Raw genomic sequence first — 14,767 nt, 5'->3', positions numbered from 1 at the left:
AACCCAGCTTGCGCTATTCGTCCACGAGACTCGGAGGGCCATAGACATAGGTTCCCAGGTAGATGCCGTGTTTCTTGACTTCCGCAAGGCGTTTGATACAGTTCCCGACAGTCGTTTAATGAACAAAGCAAGAGCATATGGACTATCAGACCAATTGTGCGATTGGATTGCAGAGTTCCTAGATAACAGAACACAGCATGTCATTCTCAATGGAGAGAAGTCTTCCGAAGTAAGAGTGATTTCAGGTGTGCCACAGGGGAGTGTTGTAGGACCGTTGCTATTCACAATACACATAAATGACCTTGTGGATGACATCAGAAGTTCACTGAGGCTTTTTGCAGATGATGCTGTAGTATATCGAGAGGTTGTAACAACGGAAAATTGTACTGAAATGCAGGAGGATCTGCAACGAATTGACGCATGGTGCAGGGAATGGCAATTGAATCTCAATCTAGACAAGTGTAATGTGCTGCGAATACATAGAAAGAAAGATCCTTTATCATTTAGCTACAATATAGCAGGTCAGCAACTGGAAGCAGTTCATTCCATAAATTATCTGAGGAGTGATTTAAAATGGAATGACCGTATAAAATTAATTGTCGGTAAAGCAGATGCCAGACTGAGATTCATTGGAAGAATACTAAGGAAATGCAATCCAAAAACAAAGGAAGTAGGTTACAGTACACTTGTTCGCCCACTGCTTGAATACTGGTCACCAGTGTGGGATCCGTACCAGATAGGGTTGATAGAAGAGATAGAGAAGATCCAACAGAAAGCAGCGCACTTTGTTACAGGATCATTTAGTAATCGCGAAAGTGTTACAGAAATGATTGATAAACTCCAGTGGAAGACTCTGCAAGAGAGACGCTCAGAAGCTCAGTACGGGCTTTTGTTGAAGCCTTCACCGAGGAGTCATGCAGTATATTGCTCCCTCCTACGTATATCTCGCAAAGAGACCATGAGGATAAAATCAGAGAGATTAGAGCCTACACAGAGGCATACCAACAATATTTCTTTCCATGAGCAATACGAGACTGGAATAGAAAGAGAACAGATAGAGGTACTCTCCACCACACACCGTCAGGTGGCTTGCGGAGTATGGATGTAGATGTAGATATCGTGCACGTGCGGTGCTCTGTCCATGGTGTATAAAGGTTTCCGTCATTGCGGCTGGAATTCAGTTCCGGCGAGGTAGTGCACGAACATTAACTCACCTGAAGATGGCGGCTAGCTGGTCCGCCAAAATATTGTCTGGACGACAACATGACCTGGCTGCAAACCTATGAAGAATATCAACCGGCTGTTACTGTTGAAACTCCTGGATCACCTGTGGATGGAGAAGGAAATACCATGAGATTGAAGAGTACCTTTTTTCCTCTCAGGAAGACCATTCTTCCAAACAGTGTTCAGTATCATATTTTGCTGGCCTCTTAGCACATAAAGTGCATCCAGAAGTATGGTTTGAAATATAGGGGGGTACTTACTTCTAGCAGTGACATCCAGGAGGGGAGAGAAGCGTTTCTTCTCCATAAAAATAATAATTATGGAAAGGATGGAGTGCTACTCGCCATAAAGTTGACACAATGACACACTGAGTTGCAGACAGACTGTTACACATTAGGCTTTCGGCAAAAGCCTTCATCAGAAAACAAAAACACACGCACGCGCGCGCGCACACACACACACACACACACACACACACACACACACACACACACACACACACCATGCTGGCTGCTCAGGCCAGACTGAAACAGAAATGTGTTGAATGGTAGCAACAATCCATAGAGCAACAGGGAAGTGGTAGGAATAGCAGGGTATGATTGACGGAGGAGGAAACAGTGCTGCCTGGCAGAGTGTGAAGGCACTAGTTGGTGGCCAGACAAGGCTACCTGGTGCAGTCTCAGGAGGCTGTGGGTAAGGGAGGGGGCAAATAGAGAGTGTAACAGAAAGGAGCAGAGAAGGTGAAAAAATTGGTGGTTACATTGGCAGAGAGCATTGCACAATGAGGGTGAGAAGATTTGTGTTAGGAGGAGCTGATAGGACGGACGGGGCAGAAACTGTTGTGTGCAGATTGTGGGGACAGTTGGTTACCGTATGTTGAGGCCGAGGTGATTTCGAGAGTGGAGAATGTGTTGTAAGGATAACTCCCACCTGTGCAGTTTGTAAAGGCTGGTGGTGCAGGAGAGGATCCAGATGGCATGGTACGTGAAGCAGCCATTGTGATCAAGCCTGTTATGTTCAGCTGTATGCTTTGCTCTTGGCCACAGTTTGCTGGTGGCCATTCTTCGTGATGGATAGCTGGTTGGTAATGATACCAATAAACCGAGCAACGATTGCAACAGAGCTGGTACATGACGTGACTGCTTTCACAGGTGGCCTGGCCTCTGATGGGATAGGGTACGTCTATGATAGGACTGGGCTAGGAAGTGCTGGGTGGTTTGATTGGGCATACCTTGCACCTTTTCCAAGGGGATGGGATTGGGAGTGGGATGGGGATGGACTAGGATGCTGTGGATCTTGTGGTGGTGACAGAACACCACTTTATAAAGGTGGACCTTGGACAGGATATCCCACATATCAGGGCAATATGATAGATAATTGAAGCCCTGACAAAAGATGTGTTTCAGTTGTTCCAGTCCAGGGTATTATTGGATGATAAAGTGGTGGCACTCTTTTGTAGCTGGCTCTTAGGGGGGTGGCAGGAGAATTTGGTGCTTGCGGGGAATATGGCAGAGGAAATCTTTGTGGACTAGGTCTGGGGGGATAGCGCCTACCTGTGAAGGCACTTGTGTGACCTCCAGCATACCGGACAAGTGAGCTGCCTTCACTGCTGATATGCAATCCCTTAGTGGCTAGGCTGTGTGGAAGGGTAGCTGTCAAAATGCAGATACTGTTGGTAGTTGGTGCGTTTAGTGTGGACAGTGGCGCAGATGGAGCTATCGGAGAGGAGGAGGTTAATGACCAGGACAGTGGCATGCTGGGTTGAGTAGGACCAAGTGAAGTGGATGAGAGAGAAGGTGTTGAGTTTGTGAAGGAATGGGGGTATGGTGTGTTGGGCCTGAGCCCAGATCGTGAAGATATCATACTGAACCACATACATCCTAGAACAACCTCTGCTCCCTACACATGATGCTGCTACTGTTTAATCCTGACTATATACTTCACATCTCTGAAATTGGGTCCCTTCCACTCCAGCGCCTGGAAGAGCACTAGAAACTTGCTGAATTCCTACTGCCACCTTGGGGCACCGCTATTGGACCCCTATCTTATCCACAGTGTTCCTCCTCGTCAACCGTCATAGCACCAAGACGCTATCTAGCTGACCTTTCAAACTTGCCACATCCCCCAAAGCTGCTTCCAACACTCCACTAAAATCAGAGCTGAACCACTCCCAGAACACTGTTATTAACTTTTGCACCAAAATCATTAGCTCCCCACAGATGTTTCAGTGCTATCCAAAGACATCGCCTTTAGCCCTAACCAAATTTATTAATGGCCTACTCTCCTTCTCCTGATGGAGATAACTGCCTGCCTGCATCTCAATGGGTCATCTTTACGGTGAGTAGTAGTCTATCCTCTCGATAATTGTATATTCCAACATGGACTTTCCATTGCTTTATTTTCCACAAAAATTACGTAACTGGCAATTTTTGTGTTTCTTCGGCTGGACTCAGAGCTCAAACTGGCGAGTTCAACAATGTTTTTGAAATGTCTGTACAGGTATATGAATTCTAGTCTGTAAAGTTTATTTACAAGACAAAATAAAGTTTAAGGTTCTTAACTACTTGAAACCAGCACTTGAAAAATTTCACTAGCTGGATTACAAGGTATGTGGAGAACACAGACCTTTTATTTTAAACCATTTTGCTGAATGCAAACTGTATTATGGCTACAGAACAATGTTTTACATTAATTTACCAAAAGTCTCTCAAAACTTAAGGGACTAAAAAATATGTAGTTTATTTATATTATGTTGAAATACCAAAAGGTCAGTTCTCTACTCTTTTCTATTTCATTGCCTTTTTCCTGCATCACTCTAACCCATTTGCCTGAAAGGAAGTAATAAATTAAATCTGAACAAAACAGTACATTTTGTTACAGTAGTTGATGTGCTTACAGCATAATGAAGATGTTCTCTCTTGTGTTTGTGTGTGTGTGTGTGTGTGTGTGTGTGTGTGTGTGTGTGTGTGTGTGTGTTTAAATCTCCATAAAAAATTACATTTCTAGTAACTGGTGCTATTTATTCTTTTTCAGATCAGATACAGGCTTTGTACGAGTCTCGTGAGGAATTTCACAGATCTCAAGTTAAAGAGAAAAACCAGCGACGGATAAATGTGGATGACACTATCCTGGTGACCATCGTTAATAATGTAAGGCAATTGATGTAAATAGCCAGGCACCTGTTTTTCTAATTTTGCTCATTTTAATTATATGAATGAACTCTTTTTCATAAAAACTGAGAATTGTGTCTAACCAGGGAATGGTCCAATCTAATATGTCAAAACCTATCCTGAGAAATTTTCACACAGGAGGAATACACTGAAAGAAACGCACTGTCAAAATGTTAGCTGTGAAAGTGCACGCTAAGTATAAAATTAAGTCACTCACCAGGCATGAGATCTGGAGAACAAGCAGACACAGCCGTGACAAGAGAATGTAGTACCACATAGTGCGAAGTCCAAAGTGAACACACACACACGAATTTTAAGCACTTACACCATACCACAAAGTCTCAAGTTAATACCCCCCTCCCCTCATTGTTCATATTGATGACAGTTAAACTGTTGCAGTTGTAATTGTGAAACAAGTTACTGGCAGAGAAAACTAAGGCATAGCACAGTTCTTACGATAATTTTTGAATAAGTTTATTTTACTAACAATAAACAGTTCCTTGTTTATCTCCTGTAGTCATCAAACATGCGAATGTGTACTGGATGATGCAAACAAAGGAAAATTAATGCATTCCGGCACTTCACAGTAATTACTAGGTTATTTAGACAATGTTGGAACAGAGAAAGAAATTGTTGTGGCTGTTGTCCTGCATAAAGTGTTGCTTACGAGGCATACCTTGTCATATTCATAAAACGTGATGATGCCGAACGACAGTGCACAAGTGGCGTAAGTTTAGCTATACTGTTACATCAATAAACCTATATTATATTGCCCGGTCATTTTCTGAAAAATTCTTAACACTGTTGAAAAACTTCTTTATTGAGGGGCTGAGTCACACCATTAGTCCAGAATGGAAACCTAATTATGTTGATAGCCTTTTGGTCATCCTTCTAATTACAGAGCTGTCCTTATGTCCAGGCCAAGAGTCCAGCAAAAGCAACAAATTATTTTCTGCAACTGATAAGAAGATATTTCAGATGTGATATTGAAAATTATTCTCTCCTATTTTTCCAGATTTTGCTACATTGATTACAAGATATCTGCAACTAAACAGTCCTTTTATTAATTTTTGGCCATAATTTGCCTTCGAGGTTACTGAAGGTGGATGTAAAGCTGCGGAAACTGTAATCCAGTGATACTTATCACTGTAATTATATAACAATACATTATATTATTAGTGGCGTTATTGTATATGAATGTGTCATGGCATCCATCAACTGCACAAGCTACTCTTGTCATATTTTATTTATTTATTTATTTCCTCCCTTGAAATTATAAGGTTGTATACACAGCGTTTTAGGGGATAACAAGGAGCTACGAATTCGTCTACAGTACTACCTATTAATGACATCTCCTTTAGACATTTACGTGAAGTGAGCTTCATTATTTTGCAACTTCCTTTCCTGTGTAATTTTCTGAATCTGCTTAACCAATTCAAAGAAGCCTGGAAGTCAGTAATGCTCATCTCACTTGCAATTCAGAGGCCCAGTTGCATAGAACTCCCTCGTTTGAATAGTTTGTCTTCCACACTTTTGCAGGTTATATCTTGGGGCATATTTCATACTGCATGTAAGTATTTTTTTTACATTTATACAATTCCAGTACGAAAGAAACTAGCTTTGCAGACAGTGTAATTTTAAGTGTTTTCTCCCTCCTTAATTTAACGAAATAATTTACAGCCTTTTCTTTTTCACTGAGAGTTATTACCATGTCTCCCTTGGGCTAGGAAGTACTGTACTTTTGCTCTGGACTTCGTAACAATCATTGTTCTAACCACAGTTCACAGAATCGTCAGAGTTACTTCCTCATTCTTCTAATGTTTCCATAACTTTTAATGAAATTTTGACATCATTCAAATGAATGTTCAAGAAATTAACTAATATATAAAAAACTTTTAGTCCTTTGAGAGAAGTAGGTGATTTGGATTGCATAATACATTCATCTTATTTTATCTTTGTGAGGATGAAAATGTTAATTGGATACTCTGGAGCTTACACACAGACAAATGCTGTTAGCAAGCATATACTAAGAAAACACAAAATTAATTCAGTCGTACCTCTTAGCATACGAATGCATTGTGCCTTGTCATTTGTTTACTGATGTACCGTCAATCAAGGATGTGTGTTTGACACAATACATATGCACTGTCCGCTACAGTTCTGGTAGGCGTGCACGTGTTTCCAGTCACCTGGCAAGCTACAAATTTAACAATTTTCAACATTTAAAAAAAATACTTGTAGTGTGTCTTAGCAGCTAAAACTCTGACATTGTGTTTTTTAGGTGTATTTGTTCCATGTGAAAATATTTCAGACCAGATTTCAAAATGTTGGGTTGGACTATTCCCTTGGAAGTATAAGGGTAGATTGTTGATAAAATTATAATATGGTATCCAAATATAAGTGTTGATTTTTACCAGTTTTTTCCCACTCGGTGTTGAAAATGTGACATAAATATTAGTACAAAGTCAATAATTTATATTTTTTTGTGAAACTAATAAGACGCTAACTTAGAGATGAAGCAGCAAACATATATTTGTAGTGTTTATGTAAGAAAATTAAGATTTTGAATCCCTTGGCTGTTTATTCCCAAACAGATTATCATAATTGTTCACACTGCACTTTCTGTTGCCAGTTGAACATCATGGCCAAAAAGCCCCTTTCAAACGGGATAAACATTCCCTGGTAACCAGTGCTGACGGGCAAATTAGAGTTAATGTTAAGTGTCGTTCAGATTAGTTTTTCATTTAGTAATTCATTTAAGCTCACCAGACGATTAACTTCCTTTATAAAATACATAGTATTTTGGAACTTAATATGTATTGCCTAACTATTTTATTTGTTGTGTTTGTAATGAAATTTAAATTCATTTAATCCCACTGTGGGACCTATTAATTTACATATATGTTTATTTACATACAGTACTACCGAAATTCCTGTAATGAAGACTGTAGTCATCAGGGAAGTCTACTAAGTGATTGGAGGACTGATGAAGAAGAGAGGGAAATCCAACAAGACCAGTTGTACAGGTGCCGCGACCATCACCGTGGATATTTAAAAGAAGTTTCTACAGTGAGGCAGAAGTATAGAAGTGCGTGCTTCCACCCAGTCTTCCACCATCACCACCCACATCAGTTCTCCCTTTTGTTGCTGTTAAAATAATTACAAATATCTGTTTAGACGGTTCAAGAATTATTAGGAAGATGGATTGCTACTCACTGTAAAGTTTACACATCGAGTTGCAGACACAGACAACGAAAAGACTGTTACACACTTAGCTTTTGGCCAAAGCCTTCGTCAGAAAAGAAAGGAAAATGTATACACATATTGACACAAGCAGGTACACTTCACTCACACATGACTGCTACCTCCAGCCCCTCTAACCAGATTGCAACTGTTGCCTTGAACAAAAGCAGCAATTGGGAGTGGGGCAGAGATAGCTGGGTACAGTTGGAGGGTGAGACGAATGCTGTCGAGTGGAGTGAGCTGAGCTGGGCCTATAAGGTGTTGGCACAAGGCTCCCCAGTGTAGCATTGGGAGGCTATGAGGGAGAGGAAGCAGAAAAGGTGAGGAGCGGAGAGGGGTAGATGTGTGCGTTTGCAGAGAGCGACACACAGTGAGGGTAAGAGGATGCGAATTAGGAAGAGGTGATAGGACAGAGGGAGCGGAAACTGGTGGGTGGTGGTGTGGGACCGTATGTTACCATAAGTTGAGGCCAGGATGATTTCAGTAGCAAAGAATGTGTTGCAAGGATAACCTCCATCTGCACAGTTCAGAACAGTTCATGGTGGAGGGAAGGATCCATATGACAAACGTGAAGCAGGCATTGAAAACGAGCATGTTATGTTCAGCTGCATGTTGTGCCACAGGGTGGTCTACTTTGCTCTTGGCCAGAGTTTGGCAGTGTCCATTCATCCTTGTGGACCACTAGTTGGTAGTCATACCAATATAAAAAGCTCTGCAATGACTGCAGCAGAGCTGGCACATGACATGGCTGCTGTCACAGGTGGCCCAGCCTCTGAGAAGGTAGGATAAGCCTTTGACATGACTGGAATATGAAGTGCTGGGTGGGTGGATTGGGCAGGTTTTGCACCTGCGTCTTCCACAGGAATATGATCCTTGTGGCAAGGGGTTGGGATTGGGAGTGGCAAAGAGATGGACTAGGATGTTTTGAAGCTTTAGTGGACGATGGAACATCACCTTGAGGGGTGTAAATGATCTTGGATAGGATTTCCCTCATATCAGGGCATGATGGTAGACAATAAAAGCACTGATGAAGGATGTGGTTCAGTTGTTCCAGTCTGGGATGGTATTGGGTGACGAAGGGGCACTCCTTTGTTGCTGATTCTTGTCAGTGATGGGAGGATTGGGGGTGTGTGGGGATATGGTATGGTAAATCTGTTTGCAGATTAGGTCTGGGGGATTGTGCCTGTCTGTGAATGCCTTTGTGAGAGCTTGAGCAGACTGGGCAAGGGAGTTCTTGTCACTGCAGATACACCGTGTCTGGGTGGCCAGGCTGTACGTAAGGGATTTTTTAGTGTGGGAGCAGTGGCAGATATCGGAAATGCAGATGCTGTTTGTGATTGATGGGTTTAATGTGGACAGAGGTGTGCATGGAGACATCAAAGAGTGCCCACGAAGGTAGCATGCTGGGTTGAAGAAGACCAGGTGAAGGGAATGGGGAGAAGGTGTTGAGGTTGTGAAGGAATGAGGATAGGATGTCTGGGCCCTGAGACTGGTTAGTGAACCTGAACCAGACTAGGATTTTGGTTTTCTGGGAGGCTACGAAGGTTTCCGTTTGACCCATAAACAGGTTGGCATAGTTGCAGTTATTGCACAGCTTTTTGTATTGGCAGGACTACCAACCAGCTGTCCACCAGTATGAATGGCCACAACCAAACTATGGCCAAGAGCGAAGTGGACCAGCCTGTGGCAAGGATTTACCCTTGCAGCTCATTCTCTGCTCCCAATCTCATTTACAGCTCATTCTCTGCTCCCAATCTCATTTACAGCTCATTCTCTGCTCCCAATCTCATTTCAGCCTCAACATATGATAACTTACTGTCCTTACACCCTCCACCCAACAGTTTCTGCCCTCTCTGTCTTACAACTTCCTACCAATTGATGCCCCTTTGCCTTCACTGTGCCCGTTCTCTGCCAACGCACCCACTAGTCTTTTCCCCTCTCTGCTCCTCTGCTTTTCTGCTCCCCCTTTCTCATCTGCCACAGCCTCGTAGTACTTTGTCAGGTAGCCTTGTCCTGATACCTTATAGCCACAGGTCCCTCACCTGACAGTTCACCTCTCCCTCCAACTGTACCCAGCTCTCTTTTCCCCTTCCCTGCACCACTGCTTTCGTTCAACACAACACTTACTGTCTGGCTGGAGCGGCTGGAGATAGTGGTCATGTGTGTATGTGATGTACCTGCTTGTGAGAATGTGTGCTTTTTCCTTTCTTTTCTGAAGAAGGGTTTGGCCAAAAGCTAAATGTGTAACAGTCTTTTCATTGTGCCTATGTGTAACTCAGCATGTCATCTTTATGGTGAGCAGCAATCTATCTTTTTCATAATTGTTGATTTTCTGACCTGGACTTTCCATTGTAATTATCACTGAATACAAAGACATAAGTATTCTCAGCTGAAAATACAGGTGGTGGTGGTTGTTGTTGAATGAGAGACAGTATGCTTAATAGAGTTAAGTGTAGTTCCCATGATATAAACCAACTGAAATTTGATTGAGGTTTTTTATTTTTAGTGAAACCATCTAAATTACGAGAACCAGTAAACTGTTATGAAGAGCTGTATGTACAGAAAAAGTGGTTTGAAGATAGTGTAAATGTAAGTATGTTTCATGTACTGGTATATAAAGTTTTATGTGTTTCAGAAATGTGCTGTGCTAAATGTAAATTATGCATTTCCATAATTTCTTTTATGCCCTTAACAAGTTTTACCACAAGATTTCATATGTTTTGTGATAGTATATAGAACAAGAACACATGGTTGTTAATTAATAATCATAAAACATATTTGGGTCCAGAAGCAATATTAAAGCACATTTCGTACAGTGCAAAGTGATAAATTTTTATATAGTTTGAAGAGTTTCCCAGAGAAAAATATTTGTATTAGATACATACAATTCTTACCAGTGTTTCATCCCGTCCATTAAGTCTCCTCTGACCAGGGGTTCTGGATGACTTTTCTGTAACTCTCCCCGTTTCCCAAACCTTGCCAGTCCTTTTCCTACAACCTTTCTTCTTCTCCCTCAACCCTTCTGCTAGGAGGAGAAATCACTGGCTCTGAAAGCTTGCACGTTTCTTTAAATTTTGTGTGTGTTTTCTCCTGCTGTTGCTTAATGAGTGAATTATATATCTACCCAGTATATAAAGTGTTATAATTGGTACAATAAGCTTATATCACATTGATGATAGTAGAAATATTTAATACTTGATGTAATCATAAACCTCAAACATGAGTAGACAAAGGCTGAACTTGCTTATATCATTACTGTTCCATAATATCCCTTATTGAAAAGCAATAGATTAAAGGAAGAAGGGAAAAAGTAATTTTATTTGACACACCCATATTCTGAAAGCCACTGAGGCAGGGTGTGGAACCTGATACTGGGCTGTAAGTGATAAAGACAAAGCAGCACAGTGTAAGAAGGAAGAGAGAAAAGAACAGAGTAAGATTATTACCCAGTATCAGGAGCTGATCAGTGATGTTGAAAAATGTGTGTTCAACCTAGTATTAGAGAATGCAGTAAGATCAATAACCACAAACCCAGGAGGCAGTATTTATAATTGGCTTCTTCAAATTTTAGCGTATGCAGATGATGTGGTAATAAGTGCCAGAAGTACAGAGGCACTTACATCAGCTTTGAAAAGTTTGAAGCCACTGCCAAGAACCTTGGTCTAAAAATTAGTGAGACAAAATCTAAGTACATGGTAACTGAGAGAGTTAGAAGAAACACAGATGAGCTCCAGTTGGAAGGGTACAGCTTCGGAAGAGTATACTGTTCTATATATCTTGGCTCAGTAATAACATCAGAAAACAAAGTGGAGGCAGATATCACAAACTGAATTAAGGCTGCCAACAGATCATATAGACCACTCTACTTCATGCTCAAAAGTAAGAACCTAAGTAGGAAATTAAAGCTGACACTTTATAAAACAGTGATCAAACCAGTTCTTATGTATGGCAGTGAGGCATGGGTACTGACAGAGGCTTTGGAGAAGAAGCTAAGTATCTGAGATAGGAAAGTGATGAGGAAGATTTTTGGTCCTGTAAAAGGAGAAGTATGGAGAATTAGGACTAATGAAGAAGTAAGGTGTCTGTACAAAGAACCTGATTTTGTAATCTCATTCAAAATGGGAAGGCTAAGATGGTTAGGAAATGTCCAGCAGATGACAGAAGAAAGGCTCCTGAAGAAGCTGATGATGGGACATCCTGGTGGTAGAAAAAGGAGAGAATGACCACGTGTGAGATGGCTGGAAGATGTGGAAGCCAGCCTGAGAGCGGCGGGAGTAAGAAGGTGGCGCAGGCGTGCGGAAGACCAAAACGACTGGAAGTCTGTGATTGAGGGGGCCATGCCTTGAAGGAAGGAAGGAAGGAAGTAAGAAAGAAAGAAAGAAAGAAAGATCACTGATGTTACAGAAGAAATTCTTTCCACGGAAAATAATCCAAGTAAAGTATTTAATGCACACACTACTTCAGTAGATGGCACTATTTGTTACATCATCTCGGCATATATAAATTAACCTACCTCAGGGCTGACAAGTGATTGTAGTTTTACAGTGCAGTACTGTATTTAAACCAGAGATGTATGCTGGTAAGTTAATACTTTTGCCAGAATATTACTATTGAGAGACAAAATTTGAAACTGTAGTTTGCCTAATAGTTACCAGAGTGCAGCCCTTACAGTTGTATGGGTAAGCCTCTTGAATGCATGGTTAACCACTGCCTCATCTGGCTGCTCCCAGTGCGGTTTCAGGCACCACCGTTCCACGCTTGTCAGCTTAACTCTACTGGAGACGGCGATACAGGAGCCCTTCTTACGCCAAAACCATTTGGTTTTTGTGTTTTTTGACCTCAAAACAGCATACAATACTACTTGGAGGTACAGAGTCCTTCGCCAACTATGTGGATGCCTGCTCCCTTCTTATCCAATCCTTTCTCAAGGACCGGTGTTTTTGATATCGCAATGGCGATGCCTTGTCTCACTGCTCTGTTCAAGAAAATGGGGTCCTCCTAGGCAGTGTCCTCAGTGTCACATTGTCTGCCATCACTATTAACGGCATTTCCTCTGCATTCATTAGCCCTGTCAATTTCTCTTTGTTTTGTGGATGATTTTGCAATCTTTTATTCTGCCTCTGATCTTACGATGACGACAAGGCAGCTACAGGTAACCATTAGAAGGCTGGAAACCTGCGACAGGACAGCTGGTTTTCGTTTCTCACTGGAGAAGACTACATGTGTCAGTTTTAACCATTCTCATCGAAGTTTTAACCGACCAGTACTCACAGCGGGGGACAATATTTTACGTTTTCAAAAAACTGTGTGTTTTCTGGGTTTATTACTTGAGTTGAAATTAAATTGGCTCACACACCTGAAAGAATTATGAATAAAGAGCTTCCAGTCATTGAATATTTTGAAATTCCTTAGTGGAAAAACATGGGGAGCTGACAGGTCCTGCCTCCTGCAGTTTTACAGGGCATTTGTTCGATCACATTTAGATTATGGCAGCGTGATCTATAGATCAGCCCCTACATGCTATCTCAAGATGTTTGATGCTGTGCACCATGGGGGCATTTGGGTATTGATTGGAACCTTTTGGGCCAACCCCAGTTCAGAGTCTGTGTGCAGAGGCTGGTGAACCACAACTGTGGATTTGGTGATGTATCCTTTTGGCTCTACAGGTACTGAAAATCTCAGCGTCTCCAGTCATTGGCATATAATGCAGTGTTCCAACCCACCTTTTAACAGCTGCTCAGGAATCAGCGCCATGTGACCAAACGATCTGGGATACGTGCTACAGACTGTCTCGAGGATCTGTATCTATTTGGCATCAACATACACTACTAGGGATGGAATGTGTTGCGACCTTGGTGTATTCAGAGACCCAATGTGATTTTAAGCTCTATACAGTACAAGAAAATTAGTACTACAGATTATGTTTTTACAACTCTCTTTACATCCATTTTAAGTACGTGCCACAGTTTTATCATTGTTTATACAGATGCAAGAGACTTACTTCTGTTATTCTGCTGTTTTTCCTGATAGGGTTTTTAAAGTGCGTCTTCCAGAACAATTTACAAATTATGATGCAGAATTATATGGAATTCTGATTGCCCTGTAGAGGGTTCACAGACATCACCTTACATGCTTAGTGCCCTACAAGCACTTCACCGAATGTATCCAGTAGACCAGCTGATTCATCTCATCCGTGACTCCTTACAGCAGCTCCAACACCTTGGCAAGGTCGTTATCTTTTGCTGGGTACCTGGCCACATTGGGATACAGGGGAAAAGACACGGCCGACAAGAAAGCTTGTAGGGATGGAGCTGCCCATCAGTGTCCCATTCCATTGCACACCATCTTCTAATTTTGTGACAGATGCATAATGCATCAGTGGGAGACTGAATGGTTGCTAGGGACAGAAAGTAAACTGCGGTCGCTCAGATTGACCATACAGGCATGGCCAACTTCTTGTCAGCCTCACCACTGGAAGGAGGTTATGCTTACCAGACTGCATGTCAAACACGTGGCCTTTAACACGTGGCTTCCTCCTTTGGCAGGAGAATCCACCACTCTGTGAAGTTTATGGTGTTCCACTTTCAATTCAGCATATTGTGGCAATGTGTATCTTACATGTGCCATCAAAAGTATCCGGACATCTGGGTGAAAATGACTTAAAAGTTCGTGGCGCCCTCCATCGGTAATGCTGGAATTCAATATGGTGTTGGCCCATCCTTATGGAGTGCTGCACTGAGGAGAGGTATCGGTGTTTGTCGGTGAGGCCTGGCTAGAAGTAGGCATTCCAAAACATCCCAAAGGTGTTCTGTAAGATTCAGGTCAGGACTCTGTGCAGGCCAGTCCATTACAGGAATGTTATTGTCAGGTAACCACTCCACCACAGGCTGTGTTTTATGAACAGGTGCTCGATCGTGTTGAAAGGTGCAGTCGCCATCCCCAAATTGCTCTTCAACAGTGGGAATCAAGAAGGTGCTTAAAACATCAATGTAGGCCTGTGCTTTGATAGTGTCACACAAAGCAATAAGGGGGTGCAAGCCCTCTCCATGCGAAACACGACCACGCCATAACACCACCGCCTCCGAATTTTACTGTTGGTACAATGCACGCTGGCAGATGACGTTCACCGG

The 14,767-nt window shown here is 42.1% G+C and overlaps 1 protein-coding gene across 3 annotated transcripts in view; it reads left to right on the top strand.

Moving 5' to 3' along the window:
* LOC126259190 (uncharacterized) overlaps positions 1-14,767 on the top strand; it is a 152,596-nt gene that overhangs the window by 111,337 nt on the left and 26,492 nt on the right. For 2 of the 3 annotated variants that reach the window (XM_049955773.1, XM_049955774.1), the window contains exons 5-7: positions 4,258-4,373; positions 7,314-7,482; positions 10,144-10,226. In XM_049955773.1, coding sequence (XP_049811730.1) covers positions 4,258-4,373; positions 7,314-7,482; positions 10,144-10,226 — 368 coding nt within the window. The remainder of the gene's footprint in view (positions 1-4,257; positions 4,374-7,313; positions 7,483-10,143; positions 10,227-14,767) is intronic. The other variant, XM_049955775.1, reaches the window with a different exon arrangement.

Source organism: Schistocerca nitens, chromosome 5 (assembly GCF_023898315.1).
Source record: "Schistocerca nitens isolate TAMUIC-IGC-003100 chromosome 5, iqSchNite1.1, whole genome shotgun sequence".
Classification (NCBI taxonomy): Eukaryota; Metazoa; Arthropoda; class Insecta; order Orthoptera; family Acrididae; genus Schistocerca; species Schistocerca nitens.
This window is presented reverse-complemented; position numbering and strand designations above follow the sequence as displayed.